Source organism: Mytilus galloprovincialis, chromosome 5 (assembly GCF_965363235.1).
Source record: "Mytilus galloprovincialis chromosome 5, xbMytGall1.hap1.1, whole genome shotgun sequence".
NCBI classification, from domain to species: domain Eukaryota; kingdom Metazoa; phylum Mollusca; class Bivalvia; order Mytilida; family Mytilidae; genus Mytilus; species Mytilus galloprovincialis.
This window is the reverse complement of record NC_134842.1, coordinates 4,831,292-4,853,325: the sequence shown is the minus strand read 5'-3', so window position 1 is coordinate 4,853,325 and position 22,034 is coordinate 4,831,292. Positions and strand designations below refer to the sequence as shown.

Here is a 22,034-nt window from a genome sequence, read left to right as displayed (position 1 = left end):
TAACGAAAAGGGTTTCCAATGAAACAACTATCCATTGTAGTCCAAATGATGTGAATGTTATCAAATATAAGTCTTCTTATATCCTACCTTCAACATTGACAAAGTCCATATGTCAGCTATTAAAGACCCCAGATGACAAAATGATAAATATTAATTCAAACAAGAAAACTAACAGCTTGATTAATGACAAAAGCTGATATTACAAACAGCAACCTATTTGTATGAAATTTGCAATTTTAAGTCTTTAAACAGGAGTTAATTTTTTACAAAAGCAAGTACTAAATTTCTTGTTTTCTTATATAAAAGAAGATGTGGTATGATTGCCAATGCTGTAAACAAGTGATACTTGTTACTTCTGAATTGAATTTGACAGAGAGGAAAAATGACACCAATCTTTTTTTAGCTCGCCCGAAGGGCCAAGTGAGCTTTTCCCATCACTTGGCGTCCGGCGTCCGTCGTCCGTAGTCGTGAACTTTTACAAAAATCTTCTCCTCTGAAACTACTGGGCCAAATTAAACCAAACTTGGCCACAATCATCATTGGGTTTTTAGTTTAAAAAATGTGTGGCGTGACCCGGCCAACCAACCAAGATGGCCGCCATGGCTAAAAATAGAACATGGGGGTAAAATGCAGGTTTTGGCTTATAACTCAAAAACCAAAGCATTTAGAGCAAATCTGACATGGGGTAAAATTGTTTATCAGGTCAAGATCTTTCTGCCCTCAAATTTTCAGATGAATCCGACAACCCGTTGGTAATTTTAGGGATTTTTTGCTGTTTTTGGTTATTATCTTGAATATTATTATAGATAGAGATAAACTGTAAACAGCAATAATGTTCAGCAAAGTTAGATTTACAAATAAGTCAACATGACCAAAATGGTCAGTTGACCCCTTTAGGAGTTATTGACCTTTATAGTCAATGTTTAACCGTTTTTCGTAAATCTTAGAAATCTTTTACAAAAATCTTCTCCTCTGAAACTACTGGGCCAAATTAATCCAAACTTGGCCACAATCATCTTTGGGGTATCTAATTGAAAAAAATGTGTCCGGTGACCCGGCCATCCAACCAAAATGGCTGCCACGGCTAAAAATAGAACATAGGGGTAAAATGCAGTTTTTGGCTTATAACTCAAAAGCCGAAGCATTTAGAGAAAATCTGACAGGGTTAAATTGTCTATCAGGTCAAGATCTATTTGCCGTGATATTTTCACATGGATTAGACAACCCGTTGTTAGGTTACTGCCCTGAGTTGGTAATTTTAAGGAAGTTTTGCCGTTTTTAGCTCACCTGGTCCGAAGGGCCAAGTGAGCTTTTCTCATCACTTGGCGTCCGTCGTCCGTCGTCGTCGTCGTCCGTCGTTAGCTTTTACAAAAATCTTCTCCTCTGAAACTACTCGGCCAATTTTTACCAAACTTGGCCACAATCATTATTAGGGTATCTAGTTTAAAAATTGTGTCCGGTGACCCGGCCAACCAACCAAGATGGCCGCCATGGCTAAAAATAGAACATAGGGGTAAAATGCAGTTTTTGGCTTATAACTCAAAAAACCAAAGCATTTAGAGCAAATCTGACACGGGGTAAAATTGTTAATCAGGTCAAGATCTATTTGCCCTGAAATTTTCAGATGAATCGGACAACCCGTTGATAGGTTGCTGCCCCTGAATTGGTAATTTTAAGGAAATTTTGCTGTTTTTGGTTATTATCTTGAATATTATCATAGATAGAGATAAACTGTAAACAGCAAAAATGTTCAGTAAAGTAAGATCTACAAATAAGTCAACATGACCAAAATGGTCTGTTGACCCCTTTAGGAGTTATTGCCCTTTATAGTCAATTTTTAACCATTTTTCGTAAATCTTTGTCATCTTTTACAAAAATCTTCTCCTCTGAAACTACAGGGCCAAATTAAACCAAACTTGACCACAATCATCATTGGGGTATATAGTTAAAAATTGTGTCCGGTGACCTGGCCAACCAACCAAGATGGCCGCCATGGCTAAAAATAGAACATAGGGGTAAAATGCAGTTTTTGGCTTATCACTCAAAAACCAAAGCATTTAGAGCAAATCTGACATCGGGTAAAATTGTTAATCAGGTCAAGATCTATCTGCCCTGAAATTTTGAGATGAATTGGACAACCCGTTGATAGGTTGCTGCCCCTGAATTGGTAATTTTAAGGACATTTTGCTGTTTTTGGTTATTATCTTGAATATTATTATAGATAGATATAAACTGTAAACAGCAAAAATGTTCAGCAAAGTAAGATCTACAAATAAGTCAACAAGACCAAAATGGTCTGTTGATTTCTTTAGGAGTTATTGCCCTTTATAGTCAATTTTTAGCCATTTTTCGTAAATCTTAGTTATCTTTTACAAAAATCTTCTCCTCTGAAACTACTGGGCCAAATTAAACCAAACTTGGCCACAATCATCATTGGGGTATGTAGTTTAAAAATTGTGTCCCGTGACCTGGCCAACTAACCAAGATGGCCGCCATGGCTAAAAATAGAACAAAGGGGTGAAATGTAGATTTTGGCTTATAACTCTGAAACCGCAGCCTTTAGAGCACATCTGACACGAGGGTAAAATTGTTAATCAGGTGAAGATCTATCTGCCCTGAAATTTTCAGATGAATCTGACAACCTGTTGTTGGGTTGCTGCCCCTGAATTGGTAATTTTAAGGAAATTTTGCTGTTTTTGGTTATTATCTTGAATATTATTATAGATAGAGATAAACTGTAAACATCAATAATAAGATTTACAAATAAGTCAACATGACGGAAATGGTCAATTGACCCCTAAGGAGTTATTGTCCTTTATAGTCAATTTTTAACAATTTTCATAAAATTTGTAAATTTTAACTAACATTTTCCACTGAAACTACTGGGCCAAGTTTATTATATATAGAGATAATTGTAAGTAGCAAGAATGTTCAGTAAAGTAAGATGTACAAACACATCACCATCACCAAAACACAATTTTGTCATGAATCCATCTGCTTCCTTTGTTTAATATTCACATAGACCAAGGTGAGCGACACAGGCTCTTTAGAGCCTCTAGTTTGTTATTATCTTGAATATTATTATAGATAGAGATAAACTGTAAACAGCAATAATGTTCAGCAAAACAAGATCTACAAATAACTTTTCATGACCAAAATAGTCAATTGACCCCTTAAGGAGTTATTGCCCTTTATAGTTAATTTTTAGCATTTTTCCTAAATTTTTGTAAATTTTTAGAAAATATTTTCCACTGTAATTACTGGGCCAAGTTCATTATAGATAGAGATAATTGTAGCAACAAGAATGTTCAGTAAAGTAAGATCTACAAACACATCACCATCACCAAAACACAATTATGTTATGAAACTATCTGTGTCCATTGTTTAATATGCACATAGACCAAGGTGAGCGACACAGGCTCTTGAGAGCCTCTAGTTGTAAATCTGAGTAATCCTTTACAAAAATCTTCTCCTCTGAAACTACTGGGCCAAATTAAACCAAACTTGGCCACAATCATCATTGGGGTATCTAGTTTAAAAATTGTGTCCAGTGACCCGGTCAACCAACCAAGATGGCCGCCATGGCTAAAAATAGATAATAGGGGTAAAATGCAGTTTTTGGCTTATAACTCAAAAACCAAAGCATTAAGAGCAAATCTGACATGGAGTTAAATTGTTTATCAGGTCAAGATCTATCTGCCTTGAAAATTTCAGATGAATCGAACAACCCGTTGTAGGGTTGCTACCCCTGAATTGGTAATTTTAAGGAAATTTTGCTGTTTTTGGTTATTATCTTGAATAATATTATAGATAGAGATAAACAGTGAACAGCAATAATGTTCAGCAAAGTAAGATTTACAAATAAGTCAACACGACCGATATGGTCAGTTGACCCCTTTAGGAGTTATTGCCCTTTATAGTAAATTTTTTACATTTTTCATAAATTTTTGTAGATTTTTAAAAAATATTTTCCACTGTAATTACTGGGCCAAGTTCATTATAGATAGAGATAATTGTAGCAACAAGAATTTTCGGTAAAGTAAGATCTATAAACACATCACCATCATCAAAACACAATTTTGTTATGAATTTATCTGTGTCCATTGTTTAATATGCACATAGACCAAGGTGAGCGACACAGGCTCTTGAGAGCCTCTAGTTTAAAAATATTGAAAAAATATTGTTTTCTATAATTAACAAAACAGCAAGAAAAAATGTCAGAACCATTTAATAACTATGTTAATTTGAAAGAGGTCTATGTGTACTCCACAGAGTAAGAACTAACTCCATATCAATGATTTGATATTTCTACTCTATTTATCTATTTTGAAAGGTCTATGCAGTTGACTGGAGTCCAGATGGACAAAGAGTGGCAAGTGGGGGTAAAGATAAAGTTCTTAAAATGTAAGTTTATGACAGCCGATTCTATTGAGTATGTAGGCAAAGGTAACATCTTTGGTTAGCTTGCTTGCTAGCTGAACCCTGAAGTCATTATTAGGTAAGGTATACTACCCTCCTTTAGAAGTAGCCTAGTCCTACAGACAGATAGAATGGTTATCTGTTGGACTAATCTACTCTTAAAGAAGGGTAGTTTACCTGACCTAATAATGACTTCAGGGTTCAGTGCGCAAGCAAGCTAACCAAAGATATTACCTTTGCCTACACACTCAATGGAATTGGCTGTAAAGTGTTATTTTTATCAAGGTTTCCAACAAAGACCACTCTTATCAAGATATATCTGATTCAGAGTAATTTAAAACTTGTCTGTTGTTGAAGATCACAATAAGGCCAAATAAAAATATATGTGTGGTTCCAGTTACATACTTTTGAAAAATAGGGTCGGTAGGTCGGCAAATTTTATTTATTTTTTTCTAAATTTTATTTAGGATTGTCAAAATCCGGAAAAAAATTGTGTGTTTACCGAAATTGTTTCTAGTATTACACACGTCAATACCGGAAGTCGGCAATTTTAAAGTGTTTGGTTGCAAAATAAAGACAGTCATTTACGTTTTTCATTAATTTTGTTGCATTTTGACAACAAATTGTTATGAATTCTTGCATTTGACCAAAAACAGATACTTCTTATGGAGATTCAAATGACAGAAATCTACGAATTTTATATTATTCTCAAAATTAGATCGTATGAAATTTATTTTTCAGAAATGAAAAAAAAGTTCTAGGATCGGGGGGTTTAAACTAGGGACGGTCGGGTTACTGGAACCACACATATATTTTTATTTGGCCTAAGTAAAACAATAAAACCAATGTCCATTGATTTGACAAACTACGGTCTACCAAACATCAATTGAAAGTACCACAATGATTCTTTTTGTCTGTATGAAAGAGATTATCAGACAAGCTCAAAAGGGGAATTGGCAGAGTCCTTTAATGCAATGAACAATAAAATTATATATTTTCTTTTATTTTTGAAATATGCTTAAAAGCAATATTTGTCCTTTTTAATTACTGATAAAATGCACAGCATCTGTACTTATACTGTATGGTTGTTGATGTTGGACGAACAAGTTGAAAGCCGTTGATGAAGTATCCGATATGGCAGCTAGGTCTGTGTCTATCAAGATATACCATGTTTCCTTTACCATCAGCGTTTGCAGGGGTTGTAGTTTCGTAGCATGTCATTTGAGATATTTGGTAATAATGAGGACTGCAGCATGAGAAAGTATATCTGTAGAGGTCACCATGGTGATTCCGGTTCAGATGGAAATGTTTTAGGAATCCGTTCGATGGACAGGACACATGGTGGCGATCTAAGTAAATATTAAGCCCTTTGCCGTCTTTATTATATGGTGTGTTAAAAGTAGAGGTTCGACATCTGTATGATTTTGGAAGATTGCAACAGCTCAGGTCATATCTAACACGATTGTGACCACTGTTTCTTACTAATTGAAATGATCTAATAGCAGATAAACCACAGTTTGGACTTTGACGATCCAGATAAACAGTATGACCCTTTCCGTCATAAGTGAACCATGTGTCCACGTCGTGGCAGTTTCCATAGTAACTTCGTCGAACCCGACTTGCATCAATATTTAATTCTTTACCATGGATATCAGATTCTTCTTTCAACATGTTTTTGGCCAGGACACTAGTGATGGCTACGGCTGAAATTATCAGCATGATTCTTACACTAGACATCATAGTTATCTGGAAAATGGTAAATAATAAATAAAGTAATTCAACCGGAGGAAATTTAAAAATTAATGCCAAAAAATTGAATGGGATTTTTATTTATTGTCTACAAAAGTATTTGGGCTTTATGTTTTGTGGTCTGTGCATCGATGCGTTTGTCTGGTTTGCCAATGTTTAGGTGTAAGGTCTCATAGTTATCATGGTTTACATGTATTTTTCAAACATTTGACAGCTCAATTTAAAATGATAAAACATTGTATATACAGTTATTTAGCCAAAAGATGAAAATTACAGATTCATTTGACCGTAGTGAAATTTCAACCCATTGATATATATTTGACATTTAGAAAAGGGGACCCAATCCAGCAACAATTCTGTGTATACCTTTATATAGGAAGAGACCCTGTGGATTTTGCCATATTATGAAATATGCTGTCTTTCAATGAATTATAATCATTATGAAATATTTAAAAATATTAACTTAGTACTACATAGGTTCTTCATTGTATTCTGCAAATTGTAAAAAAAAAACAATAGTTTTTAGGCTAATTTCACACTTAAATGAAGAAGAATGTTCTCTTATTTGAACAATTTCTTATTACTATTCGATTAAGCAGGTACACTAGATGTAATACTACCAAATCATAGTACGTCAGTTGCATATGAAAATAGGTTGAAAAAAATATATATTGAATTTGACAGTTGTAGGTAATTAATCCTACATTATGTTGCAGTAAAACATTTCTGGGTCAAAAACATCTATCTTGGGTATTTCAAAGCACCATTATTTTTTTATTTGGGGTTTCTATAGAATATTTTGGAAACTTAAGGTGGTACCCAACACCTTCACTAAAATTAATTTGGCTCATTTAATTTTTAAGAACTTTTGACAAAGTATTTACTTTGACCATTTTTGTTAAATATAAAAATTTCCAAAAATTTGAACCAACCATTTTATTAGAAAAATTACACTGGTTATATAGTAGTTTGACAAACACTAATTTTGAACATTGAGAAGTTTGATATTCCCTTAACAACACAACATAATTAAAAGGTTTAGCTGATATTACACAGTTATCTCCCTGTAGTGTTGGGTACCACCATAAAATTACATGGTTACTAAAGATTGTACACAGGTTAAATAAAGGAAGAAAATTTGACTGGTTAACTTCCAGTGATAGTTATTTTCTTATATGCAATGAGATAATATGTAAAATTTTCTATAGTTCTGGACAGGATAAAACTGTACTAATGCCAAGTATTTCTTTTAGTTGAAACAAAGATAAATTCTGTACAATTTTTTGAAAAATGCAAATTTAAAAAAGACTTATCGGGAAAAATCAAATGTTGCGCCTCTCAATGATCGAAATTAGTGTTTGTCAAACTGCTATATATCCAAAGAAAATTTCACATTATTTTGTGTTTCAAGTTTTTTGAAATTTTTACATTTTTGTCAAACATGTGTGTCAAATGGTCAAAGTAATATTTTGTCAAAATTTTATGAAAATTATACAAGCCAAATTAATTTTAATTCAGGTACCACCTTAACTGAAACAAACATATATATAATTATTATAATTATTTCTATTTGTCTTACCTTATTATGTCTTTAAATGTAAACAATTGTTCAGTACCAAAAACAACCTTGTTGTATAATGAAAATAACATCATTAAAATGTAATGTAAACTTGATGCAGATGTTCACATTTCCTGGTTGCTGAAAAGAAGAAAAAAAAAACATACAAAAACATGTTATTGATAATAATATCATATTTTTAATTTCTGGAAGTTTTGATATTGATTTTGGTTATATGTTGTTGATAAAAATAATTAAAATGATAATTATCTATAACATCTTTTCAATGATTGAAAAAAGAAATGTCAGCCATGTAGTTTAGAGGAATAATAAACAACTGAAGAAGGCCAATGGCCGAAACGTCTTGAACAATTGGTTTATTTATACAATTATAAAAGGTATGTTCCCTATTGGAATTTTGAAAACAAGGAAAAATAATTGGCCTAATATATTGATGTAAACTTGTACTATTACTACAAGTAGTATTGTGTTGTTGCAACTAAAGGTGTTAAAGAAGTCCCAAAAGGTAATGCCAGTAGCAGTGACTTTTTATTTGGTTCCTGTTACAGTTTTATATATAACTTGTGTAATAATGTGAAACAAAATAGTGTTTAGGGATCAGAACTATTATCATAATAAGTTTTAGTTAGATACTTTGAACCTGATAAAAAGTAATGTTAAAAACCTAACAAATTTAAAGTAAAGAATGTAAATTTAACAGTAAAACTCTAGATATTTCAATGAAAATAAATGAACCATTTGATACTTGTCCAGTAAAACAATCTGTATAGCAGATTTCTCAAATTTGTTTTGAATTATTTCCCTTTATTTGCTTATTTCAAATTAGTTTTATGACTTTAGTTTAAGTAATAGATGAAAGCCTGGAGAATTAATCATACCACTTAACTATAAAGATCTGTATTTAATGGTGTCTTGATTAGTTCTGTTAGTTGTATTGTATCTCTTTGATCTGTAGGATATATTTACTTTTTGTAACTAAATTTAGTTGATGAAAGTTGATTAAGACATATGACTTTTACGATTTTCTTTACAAATGTTTATACTTAAGACGTAAATTGATGTTAAATTATGAGAAGTGATGACTGTTTTGATCATTTTTATGCCTTTTTGGTCTCTTTATTTGAGAGTTCTCTTTTGGTCATCAGACAAAGTGACAACTTTGTTCCGTAAATCTGTTTATGTGACGATAATTGTCCAGGCACGGTACATTGATCAGAGATAAACAAATGTTTCATGTAGAAATACAAAGGTTCCATTAAATTCTTGATGGCTCTATACTGCCTTATGATGTACAAGATATCTTCTCTGTCTAACCATGCATGGCTGGTTATATTGATCAAACCAAATGATCAAATATTCAATACATAATTTTTCGGGAACAAGATTAATTTTCCTAATATAAATTTTGGTTACGTCAGTTCAGAGGAATTGCAAATAAGGTCAGAAATTTGAATCATCATGATAACATTAAAGAAAATAGTCCCTGTTTGATAAAAATATTTGGTTTGACAGTAAAAAATGGGGAGGGGAATTATACGAAATTAAGAATAGAAATGGTGAATGTGTCATAGGGACAACAACCCAACAAAAGAGCAAAAAACAGAACTGAGGGACACCAAGTGGTCTTCAACAATTAGGGAGAAAATACTGATTTCTGAATTTGTTTTATTTCTTCATATACCAGGAAAAAAAAGTCAACTGCAACCAAAATATTTTCATCACACTTTCCCAAAGAACTTTTTAACAAAATGATTTATATTTGTCAGCAGCTAAATGCCAGTGATGAGTTTTACATGTATATTTTCACTTGTAACAATTTGTGTATTTATTTTTATCCCAATATGAAACCTTCTTGTCATAAATTATTACAATTTGTTTCCCCATGGTAGATCTCATTGTAATGGAATTTTATAATCCCTTTCCCCATGGCAGATCTTTCTGTAATGGAGTCTGATAATCCATGACAGTTTGTGTCCAGATATTAGACCTCTTTATAATGAATTCCTATAATCCATGACAATTTCTGTCTCCATGTCATAACTATTTGTAACAAAGTTCTGTGACCCATGACAACTTCTGTCTCAATTCTAGATCTCTGTAATGAATTCTTATAATCCAAGACGATTTGTGTCCCCATGAAAAACCTCTGTAATGAATTCCTATACTAGTAATCAAAAACAATTTAATGAAGTTCTTTTATCCATGACAATGTCAGTCCCCATGTCAAACCTATTTTCAACAAAGTCTTATAAGCCATGAAGTCTGTCAAGAAACAAGACCACCTTTTAAGGAAGTCATTTAATCCACTACAATGTGCGTCTCCTTATAAAGAAGTCCTAGAATCCATGACAATGTGTGTCCCCCTTGTTATACCTCTATGTAATAAAGTGGTCATTATTCATTTTTAATAGTTTGTTTATATTATATATAAGAGATACAGATGTCTTCTGTAATGTTGATAATGTCATCTTAATGTTTTGATTAAGGTTTTAACATTTCTAGTGAAGATTCTTTTACATATATATGCTTATGAACATAGGTTCAGATATATCTTTTTCCAAGTTGGACATTAATTGAGATTTTGATTTGGTCCTTAGATACTAACTTGAAGACTTTCATTTGTATTAGGTCCAGAAACAGCCTACTTGGTATATGTTAGTTTTGATTATAAAGGTATGAAGGTATTGTTAGTTTGATACAAAAGACAAGAAATAGTGTAGCTTATGAATCTGACTAAATTATCAATAGCTGAATGAATATGTGTCACAGTGGTCATTGTCTAACCTAGCTGAAGCCATTCAAACCTGAATAGTTTCTGGCTCTAGAGCAGATATAAATTTGATTACCATATGATTTTTTCAGCCCATTTACTGTATCTTGATCTTAAATATTCTTTATTTTTTTTCCAGATGGAGAAGATAAAGATAAAGATAAAGAAAAACAGAGACTCATGGTGCAATCTTTACAAATAAAATATTTTATTAAAAAGTTTAAAAGCATTTGTTATATGACCTCCTGTGTAGAGGGGGGATAAACAAGAAAGGTAACTACCTAATGGTACAGTTAGAAACTGTCATTCATTATCACATTGTGAATGGTGGACTTTGTATAATCTGAACAGGCTGATTTATTCTTTCCAGGATAAAAATAATTTATTTCTTATATATTATTTGCTCAATAAATTGTCCTTATATCTTTATCAAAATGATATTCAGCACTTCATATATATATTGCTGATGAAGATAATTTTTTCTACATTATTGTGAATTTTACATATTTGAGCCTTTCTAAAAGGGGTCTATATTGCAATAACCTTGTAAGTGTGTTTGCCAGCTTGTCTGTTCAACAAATATTTTCATCACAAGTTTAAGGAAGCTGGCTTGTCCTGTTTTTGATTTTTTTTGTCAGATTTTCGGAATTCTTTGGTTTTATCCATTTGAATGCCTTGAAAAAATTTGCCCGGTAACCCCCATTTTTCTTTTTGTAAATCTTTTACATGTATAATGATAAGCCATCTGTAAAAGTCTTATAAAATTTTAATTACTTTTTAACAGTTTTTGAGAACTTCAACTTGTCAATGATAAAGCTATGAAAAGTCAAGAGAATATTTTCCCGCCAAAATTTCAATGGCTAATATCTCGAAAACAAGCACGGTGACCTATATATTTTTTTTGCTCTTTGGATTCCTTTATTGATCCCCTATCAATATAAACTTGTGTTTTGAAAAGTCAATCACTTTGAAACTGAGAAGCGAACTCCCTTAAGCCTAATTTATCCCTATAGGTCATGTGTATAAGTATCTAGATCTACTCTTCTGAAGTTGTAAACTTTTTATCAGCAGGTGACTCCTAATTGGCATTATTGCTGTTTAATGACAATTTTTACCAATCTATTGAGATTTTGCCTATTATTTTGAAAAGTATTAATGATGTTTTGTTTACCCTTTTTGTGTTAAGGTAAAAAAAAACTAAAGAAGACAAAAAGAGATTGTAAACAGAACATTATCAACCAAAAACAGATTGTATGTTATGAATTGTAGTCATCAATGCTGGAGAGAGTCATTGTTAAAGATACAAATAGACCTAAAAATCTGAAAAAAAACTAAACATTAAAAATTATCAGAAATACAAAATTGTTTAGAATAGTATAGAACAGAACTGTGTTTTATTACTAACCACAGTGCCTAAAGTTCAATATTCATGTATAATAAATACATTCAGCTGAATTTTTATTCTTTATCTTCATCTCTCAGAATATGTTTTTGAATTAGATGATAATGTCGATATTTCTAAGTTCACATCTATACAATACAGATTGTTTAGACCAGCAGGACATCATTGACTTTATATCCAGACTCCATTGACTTTTACATGGCATTTTTTTTAATGAAAAGGTGAATGACTAACAATATAATTTTCAGATAACATTCATCAGAAATTGAATAATCTGTGCACTCTTTAACCTTTTTATTAATTCCCTGTTTTCAATGGACAAGATAACTAGGACTTAAAAGTCAAACCTATTTATTTTATTATTTTTTTTAACAAAGAGTCATATGCCAGCTTATTGATTTTCAATGAAAAAATATATTTCAATTTCTCTAATTAGGTAACACTCAGTCAGAAATATTATAATGGTGAACTCTCTAATTTCTCAAATAAAACGACAGATTGTATAACTGTAGGTACTTAGGCTTCAGTATGTCTATACATAATCGTTTCTTTTCTGGGTATTTGAGAAGCATGACAATTACAACAAAGAATTTCAGTGTCTCCCATGTGAAGCATACACTCATTTATTTCGAAGTTTCTTCGTCAAAGATTAAAATTACAGTAGCTAAACAAATCTGAACTATTTTGGAACTTTCTTAAATTATAAATGCAATTTAACCAGATTAAGAATTCATGAAGAAACCCTTACAATCTTATAAGAGAATATATCATTAATGCTTAGGTGACATTCTTTACTGGAGACATTATGTTTCTTATACGCTTGCTCATGTTCACAAGTTGTACACAATAGACCAGAGTTGGTAACTGGTATTATTTGAGAGCCATCTTTGTGATACCTTATAGTGTAGGAAACAGCTTAACAAAGTATAAAGACAATACATGCTCAAATCAGACCGAGTATAAACTGAGGTACAACAATACATGCTCAAATCAGACCGAGTATAAACTGAATAACAACAATACATGCTCAAATATTACCGAGTATAAACTGAGTTACAACAATGTATGCTCAAATCAGACTGACCAAAACTGAGATACAATACATGCTCAAATAAGACCGAGTATAAACTGAATAACAACAATACATGCTCAAATAAGACCGAGTATAAACTGAGTTACAACAATGTATGCTCAAATCAGACTGACCAAAACTGAGATCCAATACATGCTCAAATCAGACTGAGTATAAACTGAATAACAATACATGCTCAAATAAGACCGAGTATAAACTGAGTTACAACAATATATGCTCAAATCAGACTGACCAAAACTGAGGTACAACAATACATGCTCAAATAAGACAGAGTATAAACTGAGGTACAACAATACATGCTCAAATCAGACCGAGTATAAACTGAATAACAACAATATATGCTCAGATAAGACCGAGTATAAACTGAGTTACAACTAGTATCTCAATTGTTTGTAAAACAATTGAAAGGTCTTTCCTGTAAAAGTGATGTTTTCGTAATGTTCTTTGTACGACCTTTTGTTTGATATACGACAAGCATACCTTTTGAAACTTTTCGCTTTTTACACTTAATGACCTCATCCACCTACATTTTTGAGATCGGAAGTATGATATATGTAACGCAGGGTAGATGAGCTTTCATTTGATATGCGACAACGCCATGTTCTAAAAAGTTTGATTTTTGCACTTCATAACCCCATCCAACCAATTTTTGGAGGTTGGGAATTTGATATTTCAAATGTACACATCATGACCTTTCATTTGATATACAACAACCCTATAGTAAAAGAAATTTGTTTTTTGCACTCAATGACCCCATCCAACCAATTTTTGGGGGACGTCAATTTGAAATTTGAAATGTACGCTTTATGTTCTTTCATTTGATATGCGACAACCTTACCATCTGAGAAATTTGAATTTTTGCACTAAATGACCCTACCCTTCCACCTGGGATGAAAAAGAGGTTTAAAATTTTCATTTTTAAGTACAGTTTATTAAGACCTTCAATTTGATATATCAGATGACCCCATTTGACAAAGTGCCAAAAATGATGCAATATCAACGATATAAATAGAAGTTATGAAACTTACAAAGTCAATGCAAAACATGAAAATTTCAAATTGATTTTTTTGGTGTTTTTTTTCAATGGAATGTTTTTGGTATTTGTTAAAACATATAACTATGTTAACTTCTTTAATTTCTTAAACATTTTAAGTGGTAAGCTGTTGTTGATTCAGAAATACATGCCGCCGCTCGCAAAATTTCAAACTGCATTATCTCTAAAACGACAATAGATATCTCAAATCTGTTAAATGGTAAATGATCTACAGTTAAAATACAACATTATAGAAAAAGAATTGGGACAATTTCAAAGTTCACCAAGGTCACAATTCATCATCAAATATATGATGCAATACCAAACTTGAGAACCGGAAGTCGTGGAGACATGGGACTACCACCATTCAACTCAAGACCACTTGACCTCTTAAATATCACAAGTTCAAGGTCATAGTATACTGTGAAGGTCAAGGTGAAATTTCATCATGACCTGACATTGACCTCAAATTGAAGGTCTTGAACTACTGATCATCTTTGCAGTTTATAGTAGGTTGATATCTGTTACCATTAAAAAGACATACACACAATACTATACTTTTAAGAATCATCCAGTTGTAACTTTTGAACAGACAGTCGGACTCTTTTGAGCTCAGTGTATAAAATGTAGAGCTCGTCGAGAGGAACATTTTATACGCTGTAAGTATGCAGCAAACTCTTATCGTTTTCTTAATATGAAATCTTGAAATTGCAGCGTAATTTTTTTTGGCACTCTGTGACCTTTGACTTTCGGTGCATATTAAAGGTCACTTGAACTTAAGATTATTGGTGTAGGTCCCAAGTCTTTACGACTTCCGGTTCTCGAGATACATTTTTTTTAAAATTGTGTATATTTTTTCAAGGGAAATAACTCCTTATAAGGGTTAACAACAAAATGATTGTATATGTTAATTAACATTGCCATCTGGTCTTGTACATGTTGCCGTTTTCAAATCGATTCTATCTTGAATACTTTTTGAGAAAAATGTAAAAGAAAGAAATTGCTTCAAGGGGACATAACTCTCATAGGGAATGATGAAATCCTTAGCAGCCTCATATGGTAACACATCATGATGAAATCTAACTTTTGTCCAAATAAGGTCATGATATCTTCAAAAACATCGAGGGGGGGCCATGTCGAAAAAAACCAATAAAAGGGAGATAACTTCTAAAGGGGATGATGAAATCCTACACAGCCTCATCTGGTAATACTTCATGATAAGGTCTACCGATGGTCCATATTTGGTCTTGATAACTCCAATAGAAACGAGGGGAGGCCATGTCAAACAAATGCTGGATGAAAAAAAAAAAAAAAACATGCGAAAAACAATAAGGTCTTTCCTCGCGGAGAGGAAAGACCTTAACAATGTATGCTCAAATCAGACTGACCAAAACTGAGGTACAACAATACATGCTCAAATCAGACCGAGTATAAACAGGTACAACAATACATGCTCAAATAAGACCGATTATAAACTGAGTTGCAACAATATATGCTCAAATAAGACCGAGTATAAACTGAATAACAATGCATGCTAAAAAAAGACCGAGTATAAACTGAATAACAACAATACATGCTCAAATAAGACTGAGTATAAACTGAGTTAAAACAATATATGCTCAAATCAGACTGACCAAAACTGAGGTACAACAATACATGCTCAAATAAGATGAGTATAAACTGAGTTACAACAATATATGCTCAAATCAGACCGAGTATAAACTGAATAACAACAATACATGCTCAAATAAGACCGAGTATAAACTGAGTTACAACAATGTATGCTCAAATCAGACTGACCAAAACTGAGATACAAGAATACATGCTCAAATAAGACCGAGTATAAACTGAATAACAATGCATGCTAAAAAAAGACCGAGTATAAACTGAATAACAACAATACATGCTCAAATAAGACTGAGTATAAACTGAGTTAAAACAATGTATGCTCAAATCAGATTGACCAAAACTGAGGTACAACAATACATGCTCAAATCAGACACAGTATAAACATATCAGACCGAGTATGACCTGAGGTATAACAATGCATCCTCAAATCAGACACGGTATAAACATATCAGACCGAGTATTACCTGAGGTACAACAATGCATGCTCAAATCAGACACGGTTTAATCTGTATAACAACAATGCATGCTCAAATCAAACTATAAACTGAGGTACAACAATGTATGCTCAAATCAAACACAGTATAAACATATTAGACCGAGTATAACCTGAGGTACAACAATGTATGCTCAAATCAGACACAGTATAAACATATTAGACCGAGTATAACCTGAGATACAACAATGTATGCTCAAATCAGACACAGTATAAACATATTAGACCGAGTATAACCTGAGATACAACAATGTATGCTCAAATCAGACACAGTATAAACATATTAGACCGAGTATAACCTGAGATACAACAATGTATGCTCAAATCAGACACAGTATAAACATATCAGACCGAGTATAACCTGAGATACAACAATGTATGCTCAAATCAAACCGAGTAGAAACTGAGGTACAATAATACATGCTCAAATAAGACCAACTATAATCTGAGGTACAACAATACATGCTCAAATCAAACCGAGTATGATATGAGTTACATCATGTACCACAAAATATATCAGGTATAATATAGCAAAACATGCTCAAATGAGACCAGGCCCCGGCGCCATAAAACTATTTGAGTAAAGTTTTTTTACTCAGCCTGAGAATTTTCTCATTTTTTTTATTCTCAGCAAAATGCACCGCCATAAAAAAATTCTCAGATATTTTCTTACTCAAAGTTAAGAATATTCTTAAATATTTGAGTATAGCCAAAACCATACTTAAGTATATAAAAAAAATCTTAAAAGGTAATTTGATAAAAAAATTACAAATGTTGATAGTGTTTTTGTTAAAATTTGCAATGAAGAACTTCACTTATCACCTCAAATCCAATTCTATCCAAAGGAACATACACATCTTTATTCCTTAACATATTTTTTTTCATACATTTTTTAGGATGAAAAATTCAATACTCAAAATCAATGTTGTCTAAAAAAGCTGATTAATGTGGTGCTTAAATGTGCATTTTTTTACATAAAAGATAAGAGTAAGGTAAAACGACTGAAATATGTCTCATAATTCTGTAAAAGCATATGAAAATTAAAAATGTAAGTTGATAACCCCATATTTGTTAGTTGGTTGTACCATATTAATCTTACCAAATTTTAAAAGATACTACAAAAAAAGCGACCAATTAAACAGCTTCTCATTGTAGATACTTCTTCACTTTTAACATATCCCGCTTGACGCTTGAATATCTGATCTTTCTTAGAAATAACCCAAATAAACGAGGCGATTAACAGAAAAGAAAATACCCCCCCCCCAAAAAAAGAAGAAAAAATGTGCAAAAAAAAATGAAGAAAAAAGACTGAAAAATGGGGTGCTAAAATGTACGTAAGAATCAGGTGATCGCAATACGCATGGATGTCCTTAAAATAAACTATTATCTGATTGTACATGTTAAACACGTGGTCAATATCCATGCTTTTTGGTGGATTGTTGACAAACAGGTGACAATCGTTAAACTTCGGCTTCAAAACACGAACTTTAATTACCTGCTATATTTTCCTAACACTGACCGATTGAAAAAAAATTTGACGATTATACGAAATTTATGCGAAAAAAATGATAAAATCGTGCACAGAAGACTTAGTTTATGATGTTTGTATGCATTGGTTCAAAAATTGGAATAACATTATTTTTCACCGGTCACTTGTTTATTATGACTTTAAATAGAATTACAGAATCAAAAAAGTCTGAGCTCACGTTCGCCAGCATGCTTACTACGTCTTATGTTCCAGTTTTGCAAGATCCATAATTCAATAATTACATTAGATGTATGTTTCATTATAATACGTTATTCTGATTGGCTACCTGCACATCACGTGCTATTCCTGAAACAATTGCATTAGACAATACAATTTATTATTCATGATGACACGAGGTCCCACAATAAAGTGCACAGGTGAATTAAATGAAAACTTGATAAAAATCGTGTTTTCATGATTCTAGCTAAAAAAATGTAATTATAAGTATTGAATGCTTCTTTTTGTTACTTTATAGGGTTGTAAAAGCGTTGACCGTGCGCACATTTTTCGTATGAATCGCTTCCGCGCTTCATACAAAATGTACTTCGGTCAACGCTTTTACACCCCAATAAATTTACAAAAAGCAGCATTCAATACTTAATTGCAATTTAATACAACATTTGTTTGACTGATACTCGAGGACGGATAATTACATTGTTTTCGATTTTTTTTGGGGTTTTTTTTTTTGTTCACTTCCAATAAATTTTAAATATATGCTCCTAAATAGATGATAGATAGGCATTTTTTTATATTTTGTTGGACAGTTGGGCTTATCAATGTCTTTTCTCTCTTAAATCTATTTTTACAATTTACTACTAGTACATCAATTAGATTGCAGTACCGGTACCTCATATCTACTAAACCAAAGACATGTATAAATCAAATATACCTTTGGTTTTAAACAGATATTAGTTAAAATATTGATATTCAGGAATGTATCATTTGTGCAGTACAGTAGTACAGTGACAGATTCGGGGTGGGGTGGGGTGGGGGTATTGTTGTCATACATATGTCGTTGATCTAGACAAATCATTATCATGTCAAAATCATGATACAGAAGAATATTTCCATATGCACGATCAGAATTTTACAGAAAATATTTCTTACTGAATAGAGAAAAATAGAACATCTTCCCCTACTCCCCTTTGCATGACCCTCATAAATCGGATAGTTTTGTTTGTTTTATTAAACTGTTTTTATTTTCGAAAATAATATTTGTACAAGGTGTTGTTAATAACTGTAATGGACATTAAATATATGCCATGCCTTCTCACACGACGTCGTACTTTTATTTTCTCTTCCTGTGCAATATGATATTAAACTCATTACGCAGAGCAATTTTTATGACTACTTGCATAATTGTTAAATCGTATTAAACATGTTAAATTCTGTATCAGATTTATATTAATATTAAAGTTACGTATATCTTGAATAATGAAAACGGATTCAAATTATTTACTGGGCTTTCATATTGATTTAAAAATATTTGGTTTGTCTTTTTTGGGGTTTTTTTCCCCATTATAGATGTGAGAAAAAAGCAGCTCTGTTTCTCTTAAAATTGTCACATGGTGTCTTATGTCGTCTGAATACATAATGTATGTTATTGATCCGTAATAATTTTCTTTTCAAAATGTTTATTTGGCACGCCATACTCGATAGAAGTGCGGACGTGAAAGAAAGCACTCTTCACGTAAACGTCAACGAAGATTGCCAATCGTAACTACTCGGCCATTCTCGCTACGCAGTACAATATTTCTTCGTGCAACCAGAAAGGCCGAGTTGTTCCGATTGCGAAGATTGCATTTTATCTTTAAAAAAAATACAAAATATAGATATAAATAAAGAAATATAAGAAAATATATATACATATTTATAAGAAGCTACGGGTAAATAACTCAAGTATTTCAAGATCATTCTTTTATAATATCTATTAGGTTCTATATTTCCTATAATAACACAAATTATTTGCCGACTTTATATTCTGTGACTTTTTGTCAGGACTGTGGTTACAGATGCTTACTAAATGCTACTTGTCATCTTATCTATCATAGATTCTTTTTATGTTTTATATTATTTCTTATGAGATAAAACTGCGTTTTAGAGAAGTTTGGTATACGTTTTAGTTTTCAAACAACTATTTTACCACTTACATCACTGAGAAAAAAATACTCAGCTGAGAAAAAAAATCTAAGCTGAGAATATTCTCAACGTTGAGAATATTTGTTTTATGGCGGATAAAAAAGTTCTCATTCTTAGCTGAGTAAAATAATTCATTCTGAGAATATTTGTTTACTCAGCAAAAAAAAGTTTTATGGCGCTGGGGCCGGGTGTGATATGAGTTACGATATTGGATCCTTGGTGTATGATTGAAACAGTGATAAATCTACATACAGATCAATATGTAGCAGTAATCTAACATCTTGTACCGAACTCACCTTTAAAATCTCCGTTAGGTTATACAAAAGACATTGTAGTACTGCAATAATACAATTACACAATTGGGCACATTGTAAGTCCAATAGAAATGTATTGATTTATAATCATAATGTAACCGGGAAGCCTTTTCAGCTTCCACAAACAATGATTACAAGTTTGTCAAGGCTTCCACAGACAATGTTAACAAGTGTTTTAAGCTACCGGGTCAGGAATGCATTGTTCCCTTTGCCACGAACCCATTCAAAGCATTGTGAGAATAAATGGTTTCCTTTGCAGTGATAGATGTTGAGATGACAACATAATAAAAGACTCCTGGTGCAAAGTAGTTGGTGGTATAACGATCTTATCCCAGCCTTTATATATTTTGATACATAAACGTGTGGAAGGAGATGGAAAAGAACAACATGTATCCAGCATTTACTGTGTTATCATTAACACTCTGCGTAAAGGGTAAACAAAAAATTAGGATGTTGGTAATGTTATTAGCTATAAATCTTAGCCTGGATTTTAAACAGGTATTATGTATCTAAAATAAGATATTCAGTTCTCTGATTTCAACCACACTTTGGCCTATGTGATGACTTGTATTATTTTACACAACTCAAACGGAAATTGATCAACATCAAAACTATTTTGAAGAAAAGTCGATAGATTCGAACTGTACTTTTCAGACAAGTTACGTTTTCGTCGATAATTGTATATGCTTTCTATACAAATGTTCACATATTTTGACAGAATTCAAACAGTTGTATTGCAGAGAATAAAACAGATATGTGCATATTTTATTTTTAATTGATAATTTTAGTTTAACGAGCAAAAACTGTATGCAAAATTTTACCAAAATTTTTGACATAGCCCATTTTACTGTTACTTGTCGAAACGTGAATGAGAGTCTTTTTTGTCGTGGCATTCGCCCTGTACTTTCGCCTTAACTTATCTTACATCTAACCTGTGGGAAAACATTGATAAAATAAAAGTTGTCGTGCACCTTCCTAACTGCAGTTTTAATTGGAACTCTAATCTTGAATACTTTTCGAATTGATTTTGTTCTATATTTTCTGTATTTTTTGTACTGAGATACTCAACACAGCAGTGGGTAGTAACCAATAACTTTCTATCGATCTTGCCATTCGTTTGATACTAGTCTCTTAAGTGTTGTCATTCATAGTTTATGAATCAAGAACGGATTACGATCAAAGTGAACACACATTCATTTTAACTGCATGTCTTTGATCTATAATATGTTAAACCTTTAATTTCATGAAATCAATTAATTGGAAGGCGTCAAACAACACAAGTTATTTGCAAAACACATTGGTATTACATGATCTTATTCATATAGCTAAGCTGTTACTAATCTGACACACGAGTCGATTGTTTTACTTATGAAACGTTTTTAAAGTTGGTCTTGTTCTTGGATTTGCAGCAAGTCATATAAAAGAGGGACAAAAAATACAAGAGGGACATTAAAACTCATAAATCGTAAATAAACTGACAATGCCATTGCTAAAAAAGAAAGACAAACCAACAAATAATAGTACATAAAACACAACATAGAAAGCTAAAGACTGAGCAACACGAACCCCTCCAAAACTGGAGGTGATCTCAGATGCTCCGGAAGGGTACGCAGATCCTGCTCTACATGTGGCACCCGTCGTCTTGCTTATGTTATTACATAATTGATAAATAGTCTTATTCGGTAGATCGCATTCGTGAAAAGGGAACAGGATTGAAGTAAAGACAATATCAATTGATATTTTATAGTGTGTCTTTCGATGTTGTGATGTAACACTATTGTTTCAAATAAGGGTGAAGGTTTGGTACCATTAAAACATGAACCCGCTGCAATTGTTTAAACTGTTCTAAGTCAAGAATCTAATGTTCATTAGTTGTCGTTTGTTGA

At 32.2% G+C, this 22,034-nt stretch overlaps 1 protein-coding gene and 1 long non-coding RNA gene across 2 annotated transcripts in view; one reads left to right on the top strand and one right to left on the bottom strand.

The window, feature by feature from the left end:
• The window catches only part of LOC143074999 (notchless protein homolog 1-like), a 45,497-nt gene extending 34,754 nt beyond the window's left edge, over positions 1-10,743 (top strand). The window contains exons 12-13 of the mRNA XM_076250224.1: positions 4,334-4,404; positions 10,657-10,743. Coding sequence (XP_076106339.1) covers positions 4,334-4,404; positions 10,657-10,669 — 84 coding nt within the window. The 3' untranslated portion in view covers positions 10,670-10,743. The remainder of the gene's footprint in view (positions 1-4,333; positions 4,405-10,656) is intronic.
• LOC143075001 (uncharacterized) lies at positions 5,404-7,868 on the bottom strand. Its single transcript, XR_012978207.1, has 2 exons — positions 7,748-7,868; positions 5,404-6,165 (listed from the first exon to the last, which is right to left on the bottom strand). It is a non-coding gene; the product is annotated as an uncharacterized LOC143075001 (long non-coding RNA).
• Positions 10,744-22,034: the final 11,291 nt, after the last annotated feature.